Genomic DNA, 19,303 nt, shown 5'->3' with positions numbered 1-19,303 from the left:
TGAAGTGTGCCCTGTACTCATCCCACTTCTGCCTCATGAGATGCTTTCATTGTTCATGCTTCTCAGAGAAAGGAGGAATAAACCATATACCTGGCAAATACAGAAGTCAGCTACTTTAACCTAAGAGGTATTTCAGATGAGTTCAAAATCTCTTCAGAATATAAGAGCATGTCATACTCTACTTTCAATCCAAGAACTACCACCACCACCACCACACAAAAAAAGAGACAGGTGTCTGCAAGGTAAAAAGATTTTGCCTTTTTAATATGTGTTCAAGTCATAGTATCTTCTTTGAGGGTGTTACTCCAGGTAACATTTCAATTTTATCGTCAACAACATATTGTAATAACTTGTCTTTACAAAAGGAATAGGCACTCAGAGAGAGCACAAAAGCAGAGCTTTCAGAACAAAGGAACACAGTGATCAGCATTCTTCCCATTCATGTGATAGTTTTATCAAAAACTGCCCAACACATCACCATTTTCAAAATGCAGAATCTTATTCAATTCATAACATTAAAAAAGCCACATATTTAAATTTTAGTTTTCAGGAAGTCTTTACCTGGAATTAGTAGTATATGCAGCCAATATCTTCTGATGACGTTTGAAATTATAAATGTTGCAACTTCTAAGGCTTAGACCCTTTTCAACTTTATGGGCTATTGTCTGGCAGAGAAGCTTTAAGAAATTCCACAAAACACTTTTCCGATCAACAGCACAGAACACACTGAAAAGGAATAATGACTGATCAGAATGAACTGAAATAGATATAGACCTGTCACTGGCTAATGAAACTTTTTGGTTGGAAGAAGTATGTTTTACAGACATTATTCAACCTAATCTGCAAACTGACAACTGGAGAAAAAACATGTAAAGCAGTGGTTGCACCGATAACAGTTTACACAGTACATACATATGCCCTTGCTCTTACTGCAGTGTTTACTTGCAAGACCACAGGGATGAGATCTTCAATCCAGGAATAAGTTATTTCATACAATACAATGTATAGAACAGTAAAGGTAAACCCTAAGTAAAGGTGAAAATTCTTAAAGACTCTAGACAGACACTTTGCAAAACGTCCATGTCTCTGATTTTAAGGAATGGAGACAAAAGCCTCCATGTATCTTCATTAGCTAGATCCCGTCTCCTCTTTGGCTACCACAGCCTCTGCAGAAGTAGTTTCTAAATCTTTGCTCTGCTTTTCTTTCTCCTCTTCATCATCTTCTTGGGGGTAGAGGTCTGGATACCTCTGCATGCACTCCTGCATAGAACGGAACTGGTCCACACAGTCCGATCCCTTTATTTCTTCTGTGCTATAGTGGAAACAGGAAAAGGCCGATTTGAATTGTTCCCCACAGGGACCACTAGCCATTCCACCAAGGCATGGGCAATTCCAATTAATATCTCCATTAGGCAATATCAATCCTGAACAAAGACAAAAGACAATAAAAGTTAGGTGTCCTGTAGGGTTCCTCCCCCCCAGGTAAATTTTGTTCTATGGAACGTACTGATGACAGCACTGAAGTCCGATATCTTTTATTACATGCACAAAACTAGTACAACATCAACAGTGACACAGTGTAAGGTAAAATGAAGTTCTGCACATGGTTCAGGAGAGACTTCTAAGAGTTGACCATTTACAATCTCTGAATATTCCACCTGCAGTGGGCCTACTGGCTATGTTATTCTGGTGTGCTTGGGGACCACAATTCTTTCAAAAACAAAACAAAAACAAAACCACACCACACATGAACAAAATAGAAAAAAACAATAGCTAAGCACTTACTGCAGCATACTGGATTAAAACATTTACTATTTTTTGCTCAAGAATCTTGTGAATCTCTAGAATTCACTTTCATTCAAACAAATCACACTAAGAGAAAACAACAATTACAACTGAAGTGAAGTGGGCTTGGTTCAGCACCCCAAAATTCTGACTACCTGCTTTACACCAAAACTAGTAGTAAACTGCACATCCCCCTTTGTACCATTTCTGTGTTGGAAGCACTATTTACTGTCCAAAAAAATGGAACATGGTCTCACACGAGTCTTTTGGACATGCTCACAGAATTGTCACTTATTCTGCTGGACAAAATTCAGTCTCTTACATAGGTAAGAAGAGGTTGCTAGTACAGAGCATAATGTCATCTTTGGCAAATCATGGCTGGGATCCAGGGAGGAAAAAAAAAAGCAGGAGGGGTCTTAAAGTGGATGGCAGATGCCTGACTCTCTATTGCTAAGGATGATATGGAGCAGAAAGAACAAAGATTGATCTTGGGGTGTAAAAGAAATATGGTTTTGTTTAGTAAACAGACCAAACTAGAATTTGAAGTCACTAAGGGACATTACAAAATATCAACTGTTAAATAAATGGCTGTATTCAGAGAAGAGCCATGAGAATGATTATAAGGGGTATTTTCTAACCCTTTAATGACAGACTAAACAAATTCAATATATTTAGCTTAACAGAGAAGGATATAGGGTGACACAACATTAGTTTATAACTACTATATGTGGAACACATATATGATAATGTTACTTCTATCTTGCAAATGTATTATGGGATCCAATGGCCAGAAATAAAAGTTGACATCCTCAGACAGGACATAAGGCAGTGAGTATAATTAACACTTGGAACAATTTAGCAAGGGTCATGACTGAATCTCCATTATTGGCAATGATAAAATGTAGATTAGATTTTTTTTTCCTAAAACAGATATTCTAAACATTATTTTGAAAAAGTTCTACAGTCTGTATTATATTGGAGATAATGTAGCCATGTGGCTAAAATGTAGCCTTAGGCAATGTAATGAGTCTCAATGTACCTTGCCAGCCATCCTTTTTGACTAGCAGAAAGGAACAGTCTAGTGCTGTTGGTAAAGATGCATTAAGCAAGCTATTTGTGTTTATTATTAATGTTAAAGCAGCAACAGACCCAAAGGGTCTATCTGTCACCCTTTTACCGGAGGATTATTTTCTTCTTTAAATTTAAGAATGTCAGAACGTTTTTTGTATTATGGAAGACTTTGTAATAGTATTTGTTATTTTAATCTTAGAATATTATTGTGTACTAGATCTGTTTTGGTAAAAGCAACTATGTAATTCTTGCTTGTGATAATCAATTATGTAGTTTTGGCTTTTTGTGAGTGAAGAAGGTGAGTGTTTGTTTTAAAAGAGATTAGTCTTAAGGCCAGCATGGCATGCAGATGGTCAAAGAAGGGGCTGGAGACTTTGGGTGCAAAGGACTATCAAATGTACCCATGGCATGGTGATGGATGAGGGGCAGATTGGACATCCTGAAGTTAGAACCAAGCACTCCCAATGTGTGAAGATAATAAAGCCCAACAAAACCAGGACAAGACAACACCCAGAAAAGTCATCAAAAGACTGATATTAAACAATACAAAACAATCTCCAGATAAAGATATGTTGCAGTGACTGATGACAACATGATGCAGCAAAATCCATAAATTTGCAGGAGAAGAGATTTCTATAAAAGACGGGGTGTTCTTGGGTTCCTGTTCTGCCAAGATCCTGGAGCACTGGTGTGGACTGACAGAAGCCTGGCTTCCACTCACACTAACTGGCCACAAGACTGACTGGTAACTATAACAGCAAAAGAACTGGGTGTGCGTGTGTTTTACTGTGTATTCTCAAACATGGCGTGTTGCTTTTTCCCCAAAAAAAGATTTTATGAGGGCATTTAACATTTATGTTTTGTACACATTTAAAACACAAAACTATAAATTACAAATGCAATGATTCTGAGTTAGCAAGTTCAAACCAAAGTTCTCCTAGGAATGTTGAGTTTTAAACATTTTGAATTTATAATATTAACATTTTGGTTTCTCAATCCCCTTCAGACACACTGCCCATTGAAAAAAACATCAGGAAACCCCCAAAACAATTAACCTTGAGGAACTTGTAGGCTCTTCAAAAATATTGAAGACTGACAGTTTACAAGCTCTGATGGTTTACTTAGCATGACTGGAAAGGCACCGAATTCTCTCTCAGTGGAAAGAGGAGGTCAAGTCATCCCTCATTTATTTTTCTCCCCTCAAAACTACTGTCTCACCTATGAAAAGTTAAAAAAACAACCCAAAAAGCACTAAGGATAATGGAGCCATCAAGACATGTACCCTACATAATCTTGTAATAATCCTTTCCTTCTGCTGATTTTTTGTCTGTTTTAGGGATGTAATAGTGTAGTCAATTAACCGATAAGCAAAAGCTTATAGGTTAATGCTATAGACTACATGCATTTCCCACCTCCCATACCCTGCCAGTACATCTTTTAGCAGGCTGGCCAGCAGCCTGACTCATGCCAGGTCCAAGACCTACCCCTGCTGCGGCTCTGCATTTAAAGTATAGTAGAAGCCAGGAGGGCACGCAGCCTGGCTCAGTTCCGGCTTGCACCAGGGTCTGGGAGCTCAGCCCCCTCCCTGGACAGGGGCTGCTGCCACCTTGTGCTGCAACAGGCAGCCAGTTCATGAGGGGAGCTGTTTTTTAAACTGGCGCCCCTCATAGACTAGCTCTTGCCTGCCACCCCATGCTGCTGCCTCTGATACAGAGGCAGCAGCACGGAGTGACAGGGGACTCCTCGGGAGTGAGGCCAGAGCACACTGTCTGCTGGTCCTACCCCCGAGAACGACAGAATAGTCGAGGAACAGATAAGAATTCATGAGGTTAACTGACTATTCACTTAAGAGATATTTAACTTCCATAGCACTGATGTTAAGAACTAGTCAACTATCTGATAAGCAAATGCCTCGGCGTTTCAAAGGGGAGTGGTGCACAGCTGATCCCAGGCTCAGCTGTGTGGTACTGCCCCTTTAAAACACCACCATGGCATTTCAAAGCAGCAGTGCGGCATGGAGCCCAGAGTCAGCTGGGGACTTTGATCCCGGGGTCTGCGCAGCATTTCCGCGGAACCTGGGATCAGGCAGGGAGTCCCCACCTGATCCTGGGTTCTGCAGAGATGTCACATGGAGCCCAGAAGCTGACCCCAGGCTCCGTGTGGCATTTCAAAGCGGCAGGGCAGCATGGAGCCCAGGGTCAGTGGGGGACTCTGAGCTGACTAGTAAATTACTTGACATTTAACATCCTCAATCCCTAGTCGGTTTATGATCCTCGTTTATTGTATAATGGGAAGTTTCAGGGACAAGCTTATGTCTCCACTAGCACTGATTTCAATAAAGAACCTGTTTTTACATTGAAATCTATTGAAAAAAATCTTGTGATTAACACTTTCTAAATAAGACAGTTACGCTAACAGTGCAGTAACGTTAACAAAAGTCACCTTGCATGCACAAATTATTTAAAAACCAATTATAGCAGGTTTCTTAGTTTTAAATTATCTATATCTATATCTATATCTATATCTATATATATAGAGCAAGTGAACTCCCTGAAAAACTCAACACTTGTGATGTTTCCTATTTGCACTGTGAAAGTAAAAAGCAAAGTCTTATATAGAGAGAAATATTTGTTCATCTTCCTATAATTCCAAAACACATTAATAGATTCTTAGCCAATTTGCCCTGCTTACCCTGTGAAGACAGGATGCTACAAGAGTCCCAATGTAACTTTTAATACAGCTTTTATGTTCTAAAAGTTGTGATTTAAATCTGTTTCACAGTTTGCCATCCCACTTTGTTAGGAATCATCTGCATCTTAGCCCATTGTCCTTGTAATACTTCTGGCTTAGAAAGTGGGCTCCAGACATTTTGATCATTGTAACTGAATCCTCATGACCAAGGAAGGGGATAAATGTACTACACCTAAATCTTCCCTTAGAAAAAAAAGCACGATATTTAGGATTTTCCCATGAAATCTACTGATTAGAAACTTAATAAAGATCATCTCTGATGTAAGAGAGGAATTTAACGTCTAGAGCTACTACAACAAAAAGCAATTATATTTTGCACTGTAATACCAACTGCCAGAAGAGCCACAAGATAATTACAACATTCTGCATAAATTTTAAGTTTTACTTTACATTAGGCCTTAATCTGCATTGAGGCATTTATATAATAAACATATTCCTTCTTAAGTGTGATTATTCTGTGTATAATACAGTAAAAAGATCAAAGGAACATTATTGTAAATTATGACAGAAATTGAACATTGGAAATCAAATCTCCTGTTTAAAAGGAAAAACTAAATTAAAAAAACCTATGTTACTTTATGAATGGCTTTTCCAATTTTCTTTTAAATAAAAAACAGTAGAGCTCCTGCCCCACATTTCAAAATGGTTTGCCCATCTTTCCCCATCCACAGAAGTCCCTTCTCCAAGATACAATGCAATCTGTGATATGTGAAGGTTTTTTTGTTTTTGTTTTTTTAATTTGCTGTGTTCTAGAACAGAGAAGATCTAGAACAGAGAAGATGTGTTTTTCATTGCAAGGTTTCTACAACACAACTAGTTTCTGGACTGTTCTTACCCCCCACCCTATAATGGAGCTGGACAGGCCAAATTAGGAATATAAACCCCAGAGTAAAGCTAGCAAGTGTACTAATGTGCTGGAATTACTGCTTTGTGAGAGGATTCATATCTCCCTCCCACCAAAATTTCTCAACATTCAACATAAACTTGGCATTTCACTGGCTCATTCACAAAAGTTTCCTTTGCCACCTTCAAATTTTGCCTATGCTAACTAGGAAAGGAACGAGATTCTATGACTTACTAATTTCATTTGTGTAACCACTGGCATGAAAGAATACAAAACAACTTGTCCCAAGAGAAGAACCATGCACAATGTCGTAGACAGACAGACCAACCCCCCCCCCCCCCCCCATCTCATCTATCTTATTTGCCTCTCTGAGGTTCCTGAAGCATACAGGGCAGAGAAGGAGCAGTAAAATCAGCATAGTCTATGCTGGCTCATCTGATCCTGAGAAGCTGAAAACATAGATATGAGGAGAGAGAGAGCAATTAAGGCAATAGGCTGGCCTCGAGGCTGCGAGAACTGCCCAGGCTGGCACCCATGTTGATTCGAACACACACAGTCCCTGGGAGAGGAATTTCCCACTGAGAAAAGAATGCCCAGTACTTCCAATTTAGTTATCTCTCTTACAAGTGTAAATTAAGTTCACAACTCCCTTGTAAGAACTGGTCTCATAAAAGACAGACCAGCACCATTTGGCATGACAGATAAGAAAGAGAAATACGTGACCCCATGAGTATAAAGGTGGTACAGCAGCACACTCTCTTTTGAGTGTCATTCTACCCTCTACCTGCTGGTTGGGTTAGGTGTTTGACCTCCCGAGGTTCTATGGGGACGCCCACCTCGTATTTTCGTCTTTCCTAGGAATTGAGGGACCGGCCCTGGCCTGACATGCTGGAGTCGAGAGGCACAGAAGGGGGTAAAAATGGTACCTGGATGTGGTCCTCTGTCTTAAGTGTACACATAGAAAGAGTAAGCTGTTACTTGGTACCATTATTTCTATTTTTCTATCTTTATCTTCTTTGTAACCATTTTTAAGATCTATATTTTGCTAGTAGTTAAGAAATAGAGCAATAGCCATTGTAACCATATGATTTATAAGCTTCTTTAATAAACCTGTAACTGTTTAAGCTTTAACCTGACTCCTTCAGTTGCTGTAACAGAACCAAGCACAATTTAAAAGAACTTCAGCCGGTCTTAAGGGACACAGTATAGGAAGAGCTTGGGCGTTTGGATGTGTGTCACACCCAGGTGGCAGAATTCACTGGGGCATCTTTCAGTCTTTCCCCAAGGCTGCCCACTGCGAAGGAATTACGAATTCTAGCAGCTGAAATCTAAGGTGTTATAAGCTCTTCCTGTACACTTATTGGTCACCCGTCAACCTCCTCCAGGTTGCCTGCTGGAAGGGACCCCGGTCTCAGCAGTTAAAATCTCGGGTGTATAGCACATACACACTGCCCTGACCGTCGGCTGACAAATGTGCACGTTTAAATCGCTTGCATGGCTGCTCTGCGTCACACCAATGCCATGAGATACTTTTCTTCCCTCTTTTCATCTGGCACTGACAATACATTGCTGATTGGCTTGCTGGCCCATAATTATTAATACAACTAAAAACACAATTAACTGTTGCAACTCAGAGAAGGGAAGTTTACATTCACACACCTTATTACTAAATAAGTCCCTGTTGAAGATATGACTGACAGCTAGTGCACAGCAGAAGTCTCATTTAAAAAAATTTACCAAGACACTGTTTTCTAATACCTTTCCATTATAACTATAAAGACTAAAATCAGTCTCCTATAACACAGGACTGCATCAATGTAAGGATTTGCCAATATAAGCAGCAGACATTTTGTACAGTTACACACCTCACGAGATGACTTATGTAATGTATTTTAATAGTTCATCACAACATCTCCAAAGGCTTATACTTTCTCCCAATGTGAGGTTAGGGTAAGATCTGTATTTTCGGCAGTCTAGTTTTGCAGAAGAGAGAGAAGCCAGAGCCAAGACAGAAAAAAGTTGGGTTCTTACCACCATCATTTTGATTAATGAAAAAGATCACTCACATCAGACACTGAAACTTATTTTTTCTAAAAATGTTTGAGACACTATATAAATGTTTCTTCATTGTTTTTTCCACAGAGTACAGTAACTGGCTGATCAGTTAGACTCTTTTCTTAGAAAGTGCTTTTCATATAAAGGTCAACTGTATTACAGAACTATTTGTAAATGGTGTTGGCTCTATTCTCCTCTCTGTAATAAGGAAGTTGTATTTACGGACATGAATGCAGAAGACAACAGATGCAAATACAGTATGGATTTTATGACCAGCAGAGGATTCTACCTGAAATCTTTAGAAGCAATTGCATTACTCTCAAAGTGGAGATGTCAGATCTTATTGTGCAGATTGTTTTCACCAAATCTCCTGTTTGAGCATAGGCTCTCAGTCAATAACACATTCTGCCTGAAAATACGAGGGTTAAGGGAACTACTAACAGACACTAAACTTTAGCTACTACACATCTTTCTGAAATCACACACACACACACACACACACACACACACACACACACACACACACACACACACACACACACACACACACACACACACGAAAGTTTAAGGGGGGAAAACCAGATATTTCTTTTCATCTCAGAAAGAGTGTAAGGTTAACCTCAATCACACCAAGCCTACCAGTCCCATATATTGAGAAAACCAAGTAAGCTTATTTTAAACACTGTATCTGAGGTGCATCATCAAGTACTGTGTATGAATGTCTGTTTCTACTTACCTGTTACTGTGGAGTTATGTTTAATCATCTTTTACTACTAGCTTCCACAAGAATTTCCACATGGGCTGTTCTTTATACCTATGCCCTAAACATAACACTGTCTTGAATTCACAGATACTGAACTAATTCTAATAATGTCTTGAATTAAACAATTCTACATATAAGGTTTAAATGTTATTTCTAGCATACACATGCTATCCCATCCTTATTGAGCAATGACTCAGAATATTGCTTCACTTCATAGGTTCCAGCAGTCTTGAGTGGGTGAGCTGAGGGATGGCCAAGAGATACAGAGATGAGGATACAGACATCTCTCACCATACTAACCTAAAATCAAGAGAAACTTTTAACTTTGAATAAATTATGCTATAGAACAGAGTCTGATAAGTTACTATTCTATCTGAAAGAAGTCTGTTCACCTGACATACACGTGGCATTTGAAGTAATAAAAGTTCTCTATTTCCTTGTCCCAATTTTCATTTAGGTCATTACGAGAATCAAAGGATCCATGTTGAAGAGCTGTTCAGATACACCTGCTGTAAACAGGTTCAGAATCTGTGTAGGTAGGTGAAGTACTCATTTTAGCTCAAATCAATGTATGAAAACATACAGGAAAAGATGGTTCAAATTAGACTATGTACCGTATATTTGTTTGTAAACATAATATTACCATTGTGATTTTCTGGATGCTATATTATGCATTAATACTGCCCCCTACCAATTATAATGCTAGGGGCAGAGTTTCTGCTAAACAGTTTATGTTTAAGAGATTTCCAACAGGGAAAAGAAACAACTTAGCTCAATCTCAATCAAAGTTGGAGGCAACAAAACCTGAGACCTACTATACCTCAATTCATGCAAACTGAAGTAGACATTAAAGCCAAATTTCAAACAGGAGTTCCTGAAGTTATACACCCAAATAAAAGTGACCAATTTTAGAGCTACTTGAGCATCCACAGCTCCAACTAATTCAATGAGATCTATGAATCTCAGCACCTCTAAAAAAAATGAGATTGTTTCCAATTAGGTCCAGCTTCTGGCGCTCATATTTCAAACTGTTGCCTTTTGTGCCTGGAGAACATAAAAGTAACCTAATAAACTTCAAATCCAGTCTTAAATTTTCATGGGCATTTATTAGCCTCAGTCAAAAAAAAAAAAAAAAAATCTATCCACTCAGCTTTTACCATGACTATAAACTAAGAATTTTACTCACTGGTTTTAAGAAAAAAAAGATTACTTGCCCAAGGCAACCACAATTTTACGAGTCTTAATCCCATGTTATCCTGTCTCTCAAAATGATAATAAATAGCAATAGTAAAAGCAGAGAGTTCTTAAAATTTGTTCACTTGCAGATGTGAACTGTTTAGCGTCAGTACTGGTTTATCTTGCAGGATATTTTGGAAAACTTGAGTTCCAAACTGCAAATGTTAAGTTACTTGCCTCTTAATGCATTAGTGACAACTAGATCCCTTTAGAGTTGTCATTACGTGACAGGAGAAGGAAAATAATTTTAGTACGTGTTGAAATAGGATACCGGGTGCAAAACATGACAGGGTCAAGGATGTAAGTCACTTTCACACTATTTGGGATTCCTGAAGACACTCAGTCAAACTGCATATGTGATAGTCGGAAGAATTAAATGTTTTGGAAGGACTTAAGTAGTTGAGACTAAAGAGGAGACCATTAGAAAATATACAGAATGAAGAAATTAGAAAAACACTACGATACTGTATAGAATGAAACTCCTAGACCTGTTCAAGACATGATTAATTCTCTTTGGTTTCTAAGAACGAACTACATTGTAGAATTACAGAACGTTTGTGGCTAGTTTGCCAAAATGTCAAATGAACTATAGATATACAGGCAAGAATTATGTGATAGTTTAAAAAGAAGTAAATTAAAGTTAAGAGTAAGTTTCATTGTAGAGATGTAAAGAGTTAACCGGTAAGCAGCACTCTTTAACCAGTTAACTTTGAAATGGGATTTGACATCCGTATTTCATGGTATTGCCCTAAGAAAAAGACTGACCTAGCTTTTAGAGATCTGCTAAGTACCTACTCTGCCAATTTGAATGGGAGCCACAAGAATATATTAGATTATTAAACATATGTCTTACCATCCTCTTACCAAACGTTACTGACCTTGGTCTTCATAAGGGTCATTGGGGTCATCTGCTACCAGTTCTGCACTACTTGGTGTCTCATGGTCCTCCTTGGTCACAAATATAATTCTGTCTTTTCCTAACATTAAGGAAGGCAAAAAGCAAGAGTTCAGAAAAAGTATTAAGCCAAGACAAAACAAGCCATTTACAAAGACACTGCACAATAAAAGCTTTTGAACTGTTGTGTGCATAAACAGATGCTTCATTTTAAGAGCTAATGAGTCTGCTCTACTTGGCCCTGGTTAGGCTTCGATTAGAGAAGTGTTTGGTTTTGGGAACTGCATTTTAAAAAAGACAAATTGGAGTATGCTCAGAGGAGAGCCACTAAAAATGACAAAAAGGTTTGGAAAAATAAGATCTACAAGGAAAGACTGAGAGAATCAGGCTACGTACAGTGTACAAAATGATAACAGAGGCGAGACAGGATAACTGTCTACGAATACATAAAAGAGAGCATGAAGACAGGGATCAATTGTTCTGATTAATCAACAAGGACAGAGCAAGACATAATGAGCTTAAGATACAGCAAGGTAATTTAGGAAAAATATTAATATTTTTATAACAGCAGTTAGGCAACAGAACTTGGGCCAAGGTATATGTAAAGGGGTCCTCACTGAAGGGATTCAAGGCTACCATAGATGCCCATTTATCAGAAATTCTGAGTCAACAGCTAGGATTCATGGACTTGGTGCTAGAAATTACTCTAGGCTAGGGATGGAATGGAATAACTGGTTACCCAGTAAACACTACCTTACCAGCATGATTACCAGGGGTAACCAGTTAACTGGCACCCAGCCTGGCTGTGTTGGAGGAGCCCCTGTGCCATGCTATGGGCGGCTGCTGCTCCAGTGGCCCCACCTCCCGTAACATGGTGAGCCATTTAACTGGTTAAACATATAGCTTAACTAGTTAAGCTATTTTAAATAGGATTTTACATCCCTACTCTGAGCCTCGCTATTATTTGTATTAGGGTGACACATAGGAACAACAACAAAAATTAGGGATCATTTATACTAAAAGACCTTTCAGAATTAAAGTTATATAAGGATATGAGAATGGGCCATACTGGGTCAGACCAATGGTCCATCTAGCCAAGTATACTGTCTTCCCAACAATGGCCAATGCCAGAGGCTTCAGAGGGAATGAACAGAACAGGTAATCATCAAGTGATCCATCCCACCACCTATTCCCAGCTTCTGGCATGCAGGGCCTAGTAATACAGGCAGTCCCCGGGTTACGTACAAGATAGGGACTGTAGGTTTGTTCTTAAGTTGAATCTGTATGTAAGTCGGAACTGGCATCCAGATTCAGCTTTGCTGAAACTGACCAGCGGCTGACTACAGGAAGCCTGAGGCAGAGTTGCTCTGCCCCCGGCTTCCTGGAATCAGCCGCTGATCAGTTTCAACAGGCTGAATCTGGACGCCAGTTCTTAAATACAGATTCAGCTTAAGGACCCCAGGCGTCCCCAAGTCAGCTGCTGCTGAAACTGATCAGCGGCTGATTCCAGGAAGCCCAGGGCAGAGCAACTCTGCCTCGGGCTTCCTGTAGTCAGCGCTGGTCAGTTTCAGCAGCGGCTGACTTGGGGACGCCTGGGGCAGAGCAGCTTGGGTGCTGCTGAGTTGCTCCAGTAGCGCCCAGAGCGGAGCTACGGGACCAACCCAGCAGCACCCAAGCTGCTCTGCCCCAGGCGTCCTGATTCAGCCGCTGCTGAAACTGACCAGCAGTGGCTGAATCAGGATGCCTGAGGCAGAGCAGCTGGGGTGCTGCCGGGTTGGTCCAGTAGCACCCAGAGCGGCGCTACGGGACCAACCGGCAGCACCCCAGCTGCTGTACCACAGGCGTCCGGAGCAAAGCTGCGGAGCACGGGGGCAGCGGGACAGCCCAGACGCGCCGCGGCTGTCCTGCTGCCGGCGTCCTCCGAGGCTTTGCTCCCCGTCTCCATGGTTTGCTGGTCTCCAACAGACCAGGGAGACGCTGGAGACCAGCAGACCAGGGAGACGGGGAGCAAAGCCGCGGAGCACGCGGACAGCGGACAGCCCAGACGCGCCGTGGCTGTCCTGCTGCCGGCGTCCTCCGAGGCTTTGCTCCCCGTCTCCCTGGTCTGCTGGTCTCCAACAGACCAGGGGAGACGGGGAGCAAACCCCGTTCGTAACTGCGGATCCGACATAAGTCGGATCCGCGTAACTCGGGGACTGCTTGTACTTCAAAACATAGTTTGCTAGCCACTGATGGACATATCCTCTATGAACTTATCTAGTTCTTTTTTTAACCTTGTTATAGTCTTGGCCTTCACAGTAGGGATGTTAAAAATAATGTAATGGGATAATTGTGTAATCACTAAAAATCTCAGCGATTCCACCTGCAGTATAAAGCTTAGCTTCCTGGGAGCAGGACCACCAGACCCTACTAGCCCAGTTCCCAGGGAGGCAGCTTCGCTGAGTGTAACATATACTGTTAATCAATAAGCATTCACTTATCAGTTAAACGGTTAGACATTTACACTCAAACATCCCTGCTTCACAGCATCCTCTAACAAGAGTTTCACAGGGGTAGAGGTAGTGACCCCACCCATCCCCAGCTGGCAGCTAGAGGCTGTAGCTGGGAAGCTTCACTGGTTCTGCAAAATCCCTGATTCAGGACTGGTCAGGTCCCAAGGGTGCCACGCCAGGGAGGGCCAACCTGTACAACAGACTCCTGGAGGAAACCATTATTTACCTCTCTCCATTCTGAAAACTGACAATTTTTTTTGCCCCTTTGTTTCCTACCTTTTAACTAGTTACTAACCCAAGAGAGGCCCTTCCCTATTATCCTTTGCTTAAGAGCCTCTGGAGAGGGAACTTGTCAAAGGATCTCTGGAAAATCTAAGTACACGGTATTTAATGGATCACTCATTTTCACATGATTGTTGACCCCTTCAAGAATTATAGTCGTCTGCAGAGGCCTGATTTGCCTTTACAAAAGCCACGCTCATTCTCCCCCAACAAATCGTGTTCACCTATGTACTTGATAATTCCATTCTTAAAGTTTCTACAAATTTGCCTAATACGTAAGTTAGACTTACTAGCTTGTAATTTTCGAAATCATCTCGAGTCTTTTTTGAAAATTGGTATCACATGTGCTATCCTCCAGTCATCTGATACAGAAGCCAATTTAAATGATAGGCTACACACACAGGTTAGTAGTTATCCAATTTCACATAGGAGTTCCTTCAGAACTCTTAGATGAACACCATGTGGTCCTCATGTCTTATTACTGTTCAGTTGATCGATCTGTTCCAAAACATCCTCTGCTGACACCGTAATCAGGGATAGCTCCTCAGATTTGTCATCTTAAAAGATTGGCTCATGTTTGGGAATCTATCCAACACCTTCAGTTGTGAAGACAGATGCACATTCATTTAGTTTCTGCACCATGGGTTTTAGTGTCTTATTAGTCAGAAAGGGCATAATCCAAATCATACTCTCTTGATGCATAAAGACAGAATTTCTGCTGGGATATATCACAACAGATAAAATGGCAAAATGTGTTTGTTTTGGCTAATGTCAGGTGAACTGTAAAGGTCAGAGCCATAAGAAGACACCATGCTAAAAACATCTGAAAACCGCATCTGCACTTGTTGCAGATGCAACAACTTAAAAGCAAAGAAACCAGCTTCCAACAGCTGATCTTTCCCACACATCAAACACCAGATGAGTTTCTCTTTTTTTTTTAATAGTCTTTCAAAATATGAACTAGCTATCACTGGTTAAAGTTTAGCATAGAAAAAACAATGACCAGTCAATTTCTAAGAAACTATGTACCACATCACATCATTAATCCACATACTCCAATATTTTTCTTCCAAAAGAGGAAGCTAGAAAACCCCATAATGCATCTAATCAATTATAGCCAGATTTTATTAGGGTGTAAATTACTGAATAGAGTTGCATAGTGTTGTACATTTGGAGCTGGAGATGATGTTGGGCAGCAGACCCCACAGGGGTTAGGAAGGAGTTTATATTATGCCTTGAAGCATTTATTGCAATGAGTCTTATCTTGACATGTATAGCTACTGTCAAGGTGATCTAGAATTACTGCTCTTCAGAAGAGAAGTATCTTTCTAGCATGCATGGAAGGTAATTTACTACAGAGCAAGTAGCACTTTCAGGCAATCTTGACTATGACTTCAAAACTGGCTTAGATAGCAACACCATCAAATGGACTCAGAGTTGGCTAAAGGGGCACAGACGCTACCAACAAATGGCAAAAGTAGCAAGTGTTTAATGGGGTACAGAGTAGGGACATCAGCATGTAGATGACTACACATTAACCAATAAGATTAACCAATAAGCCAGGGCTTGTCGACTACACACATCTCCCCCCTACTCACGCCTCTGTAGGTGCCCTTGAGGAAGTGGCTTAAAAAGCCTGTTCACCATGAACACAGAGACAGCAGGTGGGTGGCAGGAACTGGCGCTGGAGGAGCCCAATAAAAGCTGGTTCCCCCAAGCACCAGCTCTGCAGTGCTGCCTGCCCTCCTCTGCTGCCTCAGAGGCAGCAGCACAGGGAGGAGGAAAGTGCCACAAAGCAGACTGTCTGTGGCAGCCCAGACTCACCATGGACAGAGGCTGCTCTGTGCCAGTCCCCCCCATGGACAGGAGTTGCTGCCACCCCAAGCTGCTGCCTCCGTATTACCTAATAATGATCAGGGTAAAATTTTCCTAACTGAAGTCTATGAGACTGCAGAATATTCTTCCGAAAGGATGGGTTGAAAGCTTCATGCCTGGGAAAAACAACCCAAACACACACATACTTATGAATGCACAGCATTGGGGAATTAATCTTTCATTTAGGAGAGAAGAAAAAGGGGGATACACAGTAGCCTCTCTTTTGTTTGGTGCCATATTAATTAATATTCATTTCAATGTGTCCAGGACATATAAGCTAAATATGTGAAGCCTCTCTCTAGCAATTCTATGCTATTTCAAACACTGTAGAATGCATCACTGCAAACTCTCCCTCTAAAGCAAACTTTGCAGCACAAATAATACTGGAACAAATTATTAATCAATTTTTAAGCATCTTCAGGATAACTGTGTTATAAGAAATAGCCAGCATGGATTTTTTTCAGGAACAGATCATGCCAAAACAACCTAATTTCCTTCCTTAATTGGTCTAATGAATACCGGGTGAAGAAGTATCTGTGATGCATATGGCCCTACCAGATTCCTGATGGTGAAAAACATCACAGACTGTGAAATCTGATCTCATCCATGAAACCAGACTAGTGCAGGGAAGTTGCAGTATTGCCATCCTTACTTCTGCGCTGTCTTTAGAGCTGGGCAGCTAGAGAGTAGTGGTTGCTGGCCAGCATTGAGCTCTGAAGACAGTGGTGCCACCAGCACCAGTACAGAAGTGAATGTGGCATGCTCTGAGGAGGGGCGTCACTTCTGAAGGTGATGATAGAACTGGCCTTGTGGGTGGGCAACATGGTCATCCTCCTCCCCTCTACCACATACAGCCAGCTCTAGGGCCCTTTGACCCCTGAGTGTTGGGAAGGAGCAGAATTGGGGTGCTCTGGTTCCAGCAGCTAGCCTTGGATGGGCTGTAAGGAATGAGACTTCCTCTTCCCCTGCATGGGCCATTCCTGGGGCTGGATCAGACCCACCTCCATCAGTACCACAGAAGCAAGGGATGCAATACTGTACCATGCCATGCTTACTCCTGCATTGCTGCTGTCAGTGGTGTTGCCTTCAGAACTGGGCACCCATCCAGCAGCTGCCATTTCCAGCCACCACTCTCTGAAGGCAGCACTGCTGCCAGCAACAGTTCAGAGGTAAAGGTGGGAATACTGTGGCCCTCCTACAATAGCCTGCCTACACATGCACATACTTTGTGTCAGGACCCCTAAAGTTATAACATTGTGAAATTTCCGATTTAAAATGTCTGATAACATGAAATATAAGAATTTTAAAATGCTATGATTTGGTAGGGTCCATGGGCTATAGTTAGACTTCAGTAATACTTTTGACACAATCCCACCTGAAATTCTCATAAGTAAACAAGTAAAATGTGGTCTAGATGAAATTACACTAAAGTTACTGCACAACTAGTTGAAAGATTGTTATAAAAAAGTAGTCAAATTGGGAGGGCATTTCTAGCAGTGTCTTGAAGGGGTTGGACCTAGATTCAGAACAATTCATTATTTTCATTAATGTCTTGGATAATGGAGTGGATTGCATGCTTATAATATCTACATATGACACCAAACTGTGAGGGATTACAAGCTTTTGGAAGGGCACAATTAAAAACCAAAATGACCATGACAAATTGGAGAATCCAGAGGAGGTCAACAAAAAATGATAAAAGGTTTAGAATACCTGGCCTATGAGAAAAGGTTAAAAAACAATGGGCATGGTAAGTCTTGAAAAAATAAGATTGAAGGGGGGAACCTGATAACAGTCTTCAAATATGTTCATGGCTGTTATATGCTCATGCTCAATTGTTCTCCATGTCTCCTGAAGCCAGAACAAGAAATAACAGGATTCATTAGCAGCAAGGGAGATTTAGGTTAGATATTTCTAACTGCAAGGGTAGTTAAACTCTGGATTAAGTTTTCAAGGGCAGTTATGGAATCTCTATCACTGAAAGTTTTTAAAATCAGGTTGGTCAAACACCAGTCAGGGATGATTTTGACTGACTTGGTCCTGTCACAGAACAAGATCTTGACTTGGTGACATTGAGGTTCCTCTAGCACTACAGTCTATGATTTAGGTCTCGTAATTAGCTGTGTTATTAACAAGGAGTGCCTAAACTCTAATCCTAGCTATTATAATTAACAATATAATATAATTGTCTTGATAATGATGCTATACCAGTTTATACAGGGCCTGTATCACACTCCAAGACATTTTTTTTTAAAATGCCAAAATAATATGTAGAGGGGTTTGAATCCTAAAATGCGTAAGACAGGTTGGTGGAAAGCTTCAGAATTCACTCAAGACCCATAAAACACCATGCAGATGAGCCCTTATGGTTTAACATGTCCTGAGGATAATGTTCTTACTTAACTCCAGCTATAAACTGGTTTATGATACACAGCACAAGGGTTTTAATTACTAACAGGGCTGCATCTCTATTGCTATTCTACATTCTAGCAGAACTGCTTCTTTTTACCATGTGTATGCGTGTCTCGTCCCTACTGAGGCTAAGAGTTTCATAGGAACGAAATGACATTTCGTGCCAGTCAGTTCCACATACTGTGCGGTCAACTCATTATTATATCACAAACCTCATGATATTTTTTTTGATCTGAGGAAGTGGGTCTGGCCCACGAAAGCTCATCAGCTAATAAACCATCTTGTGAGTCTTTGAAGTGCTGCATAGTCCTGCATTTTGCTCATGATATTTGGTGTCTTTCTTAACACCGCACCTGCTAGAATGAGGCGACTCAACGTCGTTGTCACAAGAGACGCCCCTCGCTGCCATGCTCGAGAAGGGTAAAAGCACGAAGACGGGACACGCGCGAACCCTCAAGGCCAAGCCGGGCGGCGGAGTCCAGGTTGCGTAACCCCGCGAGGCTAGCGGGCGCTCTGCAGGGCGTCGCCTGTCCCCACCGCCCCAGGCCTCCCCCGCCGCCACTAGCCCGCAGCCCCCACCGGCCCGGCCCCACCTGCCCAGAGCCCTTCCCCTCACCCAGGCGCCCGGACCCCCTCAGGGCCGGCCCCTCCCCCTGCCGCGCACCTTCTTGCCTGCAGTAGGACATGGTGAGGGATGGGCTGGTCTCTCCGCAGCTCCGGCCCGCGGCGACTGACCTGACTGACCCCGCCAGCGACCCGTCCGTACCCGCCAGCCCCTGAAGCAGCAGCAGCAGCCGGCGCGCGCCACACTGCGACCTCTCACCCTGCACCCGGAAGGACCC

General features: G+C 41.6%; 1 protein-coding gene across 1 annotated transcript; it reads right to left on the bottom strand.

Moving 5' to 3' along the window:
- Positions 1 to 236: 236 nt before the first annotated feature.
- Positions 237 to 19,285, bottom strand: CHCHD4 (coiled-coil-helix-coiled-coil-helix domain containing 4). Its single transcript, XM_006131271.4, has 3 exons — positions 19,126 to 19,285; positions 11,384 to 11,482; positions 237 to 1,424 (listed from the first exon to the last, which is right to left on the bottom strand). Exons 1-3 carry the CDS (start codon positions 19,145 to 19,147, stop codon positions 1,129 to 1,131), a joined length of 417 nt encoding a protein of 138 aa, XP_006131333.1. The 5' UTR covers positions 19,148 to 19,285; the 3' UTR covers positions 237 to 1,128.
- Positions 19,286 to 19,303: the final 18 nt, after the last annotated feature.

Source organism: Pelodiscus sinensis, chromosome 11 (genome assembly GCF_049634645.1).
Source record: "Pelodiscus sinensis isolate JC-2024 chromosome 11, ASM4963464v1, whole genome shotgun sequence".
In the NCBI taxonomy this organism is placed as follows: Eukaryota; Metazoa; Chordata; order Testudines; family Trionychidae; genus Pelodiscus; species Pelodiscus sinensis.
This window is presented reverse-complemented; position numbering and strand designations above follow the sequence as displayed.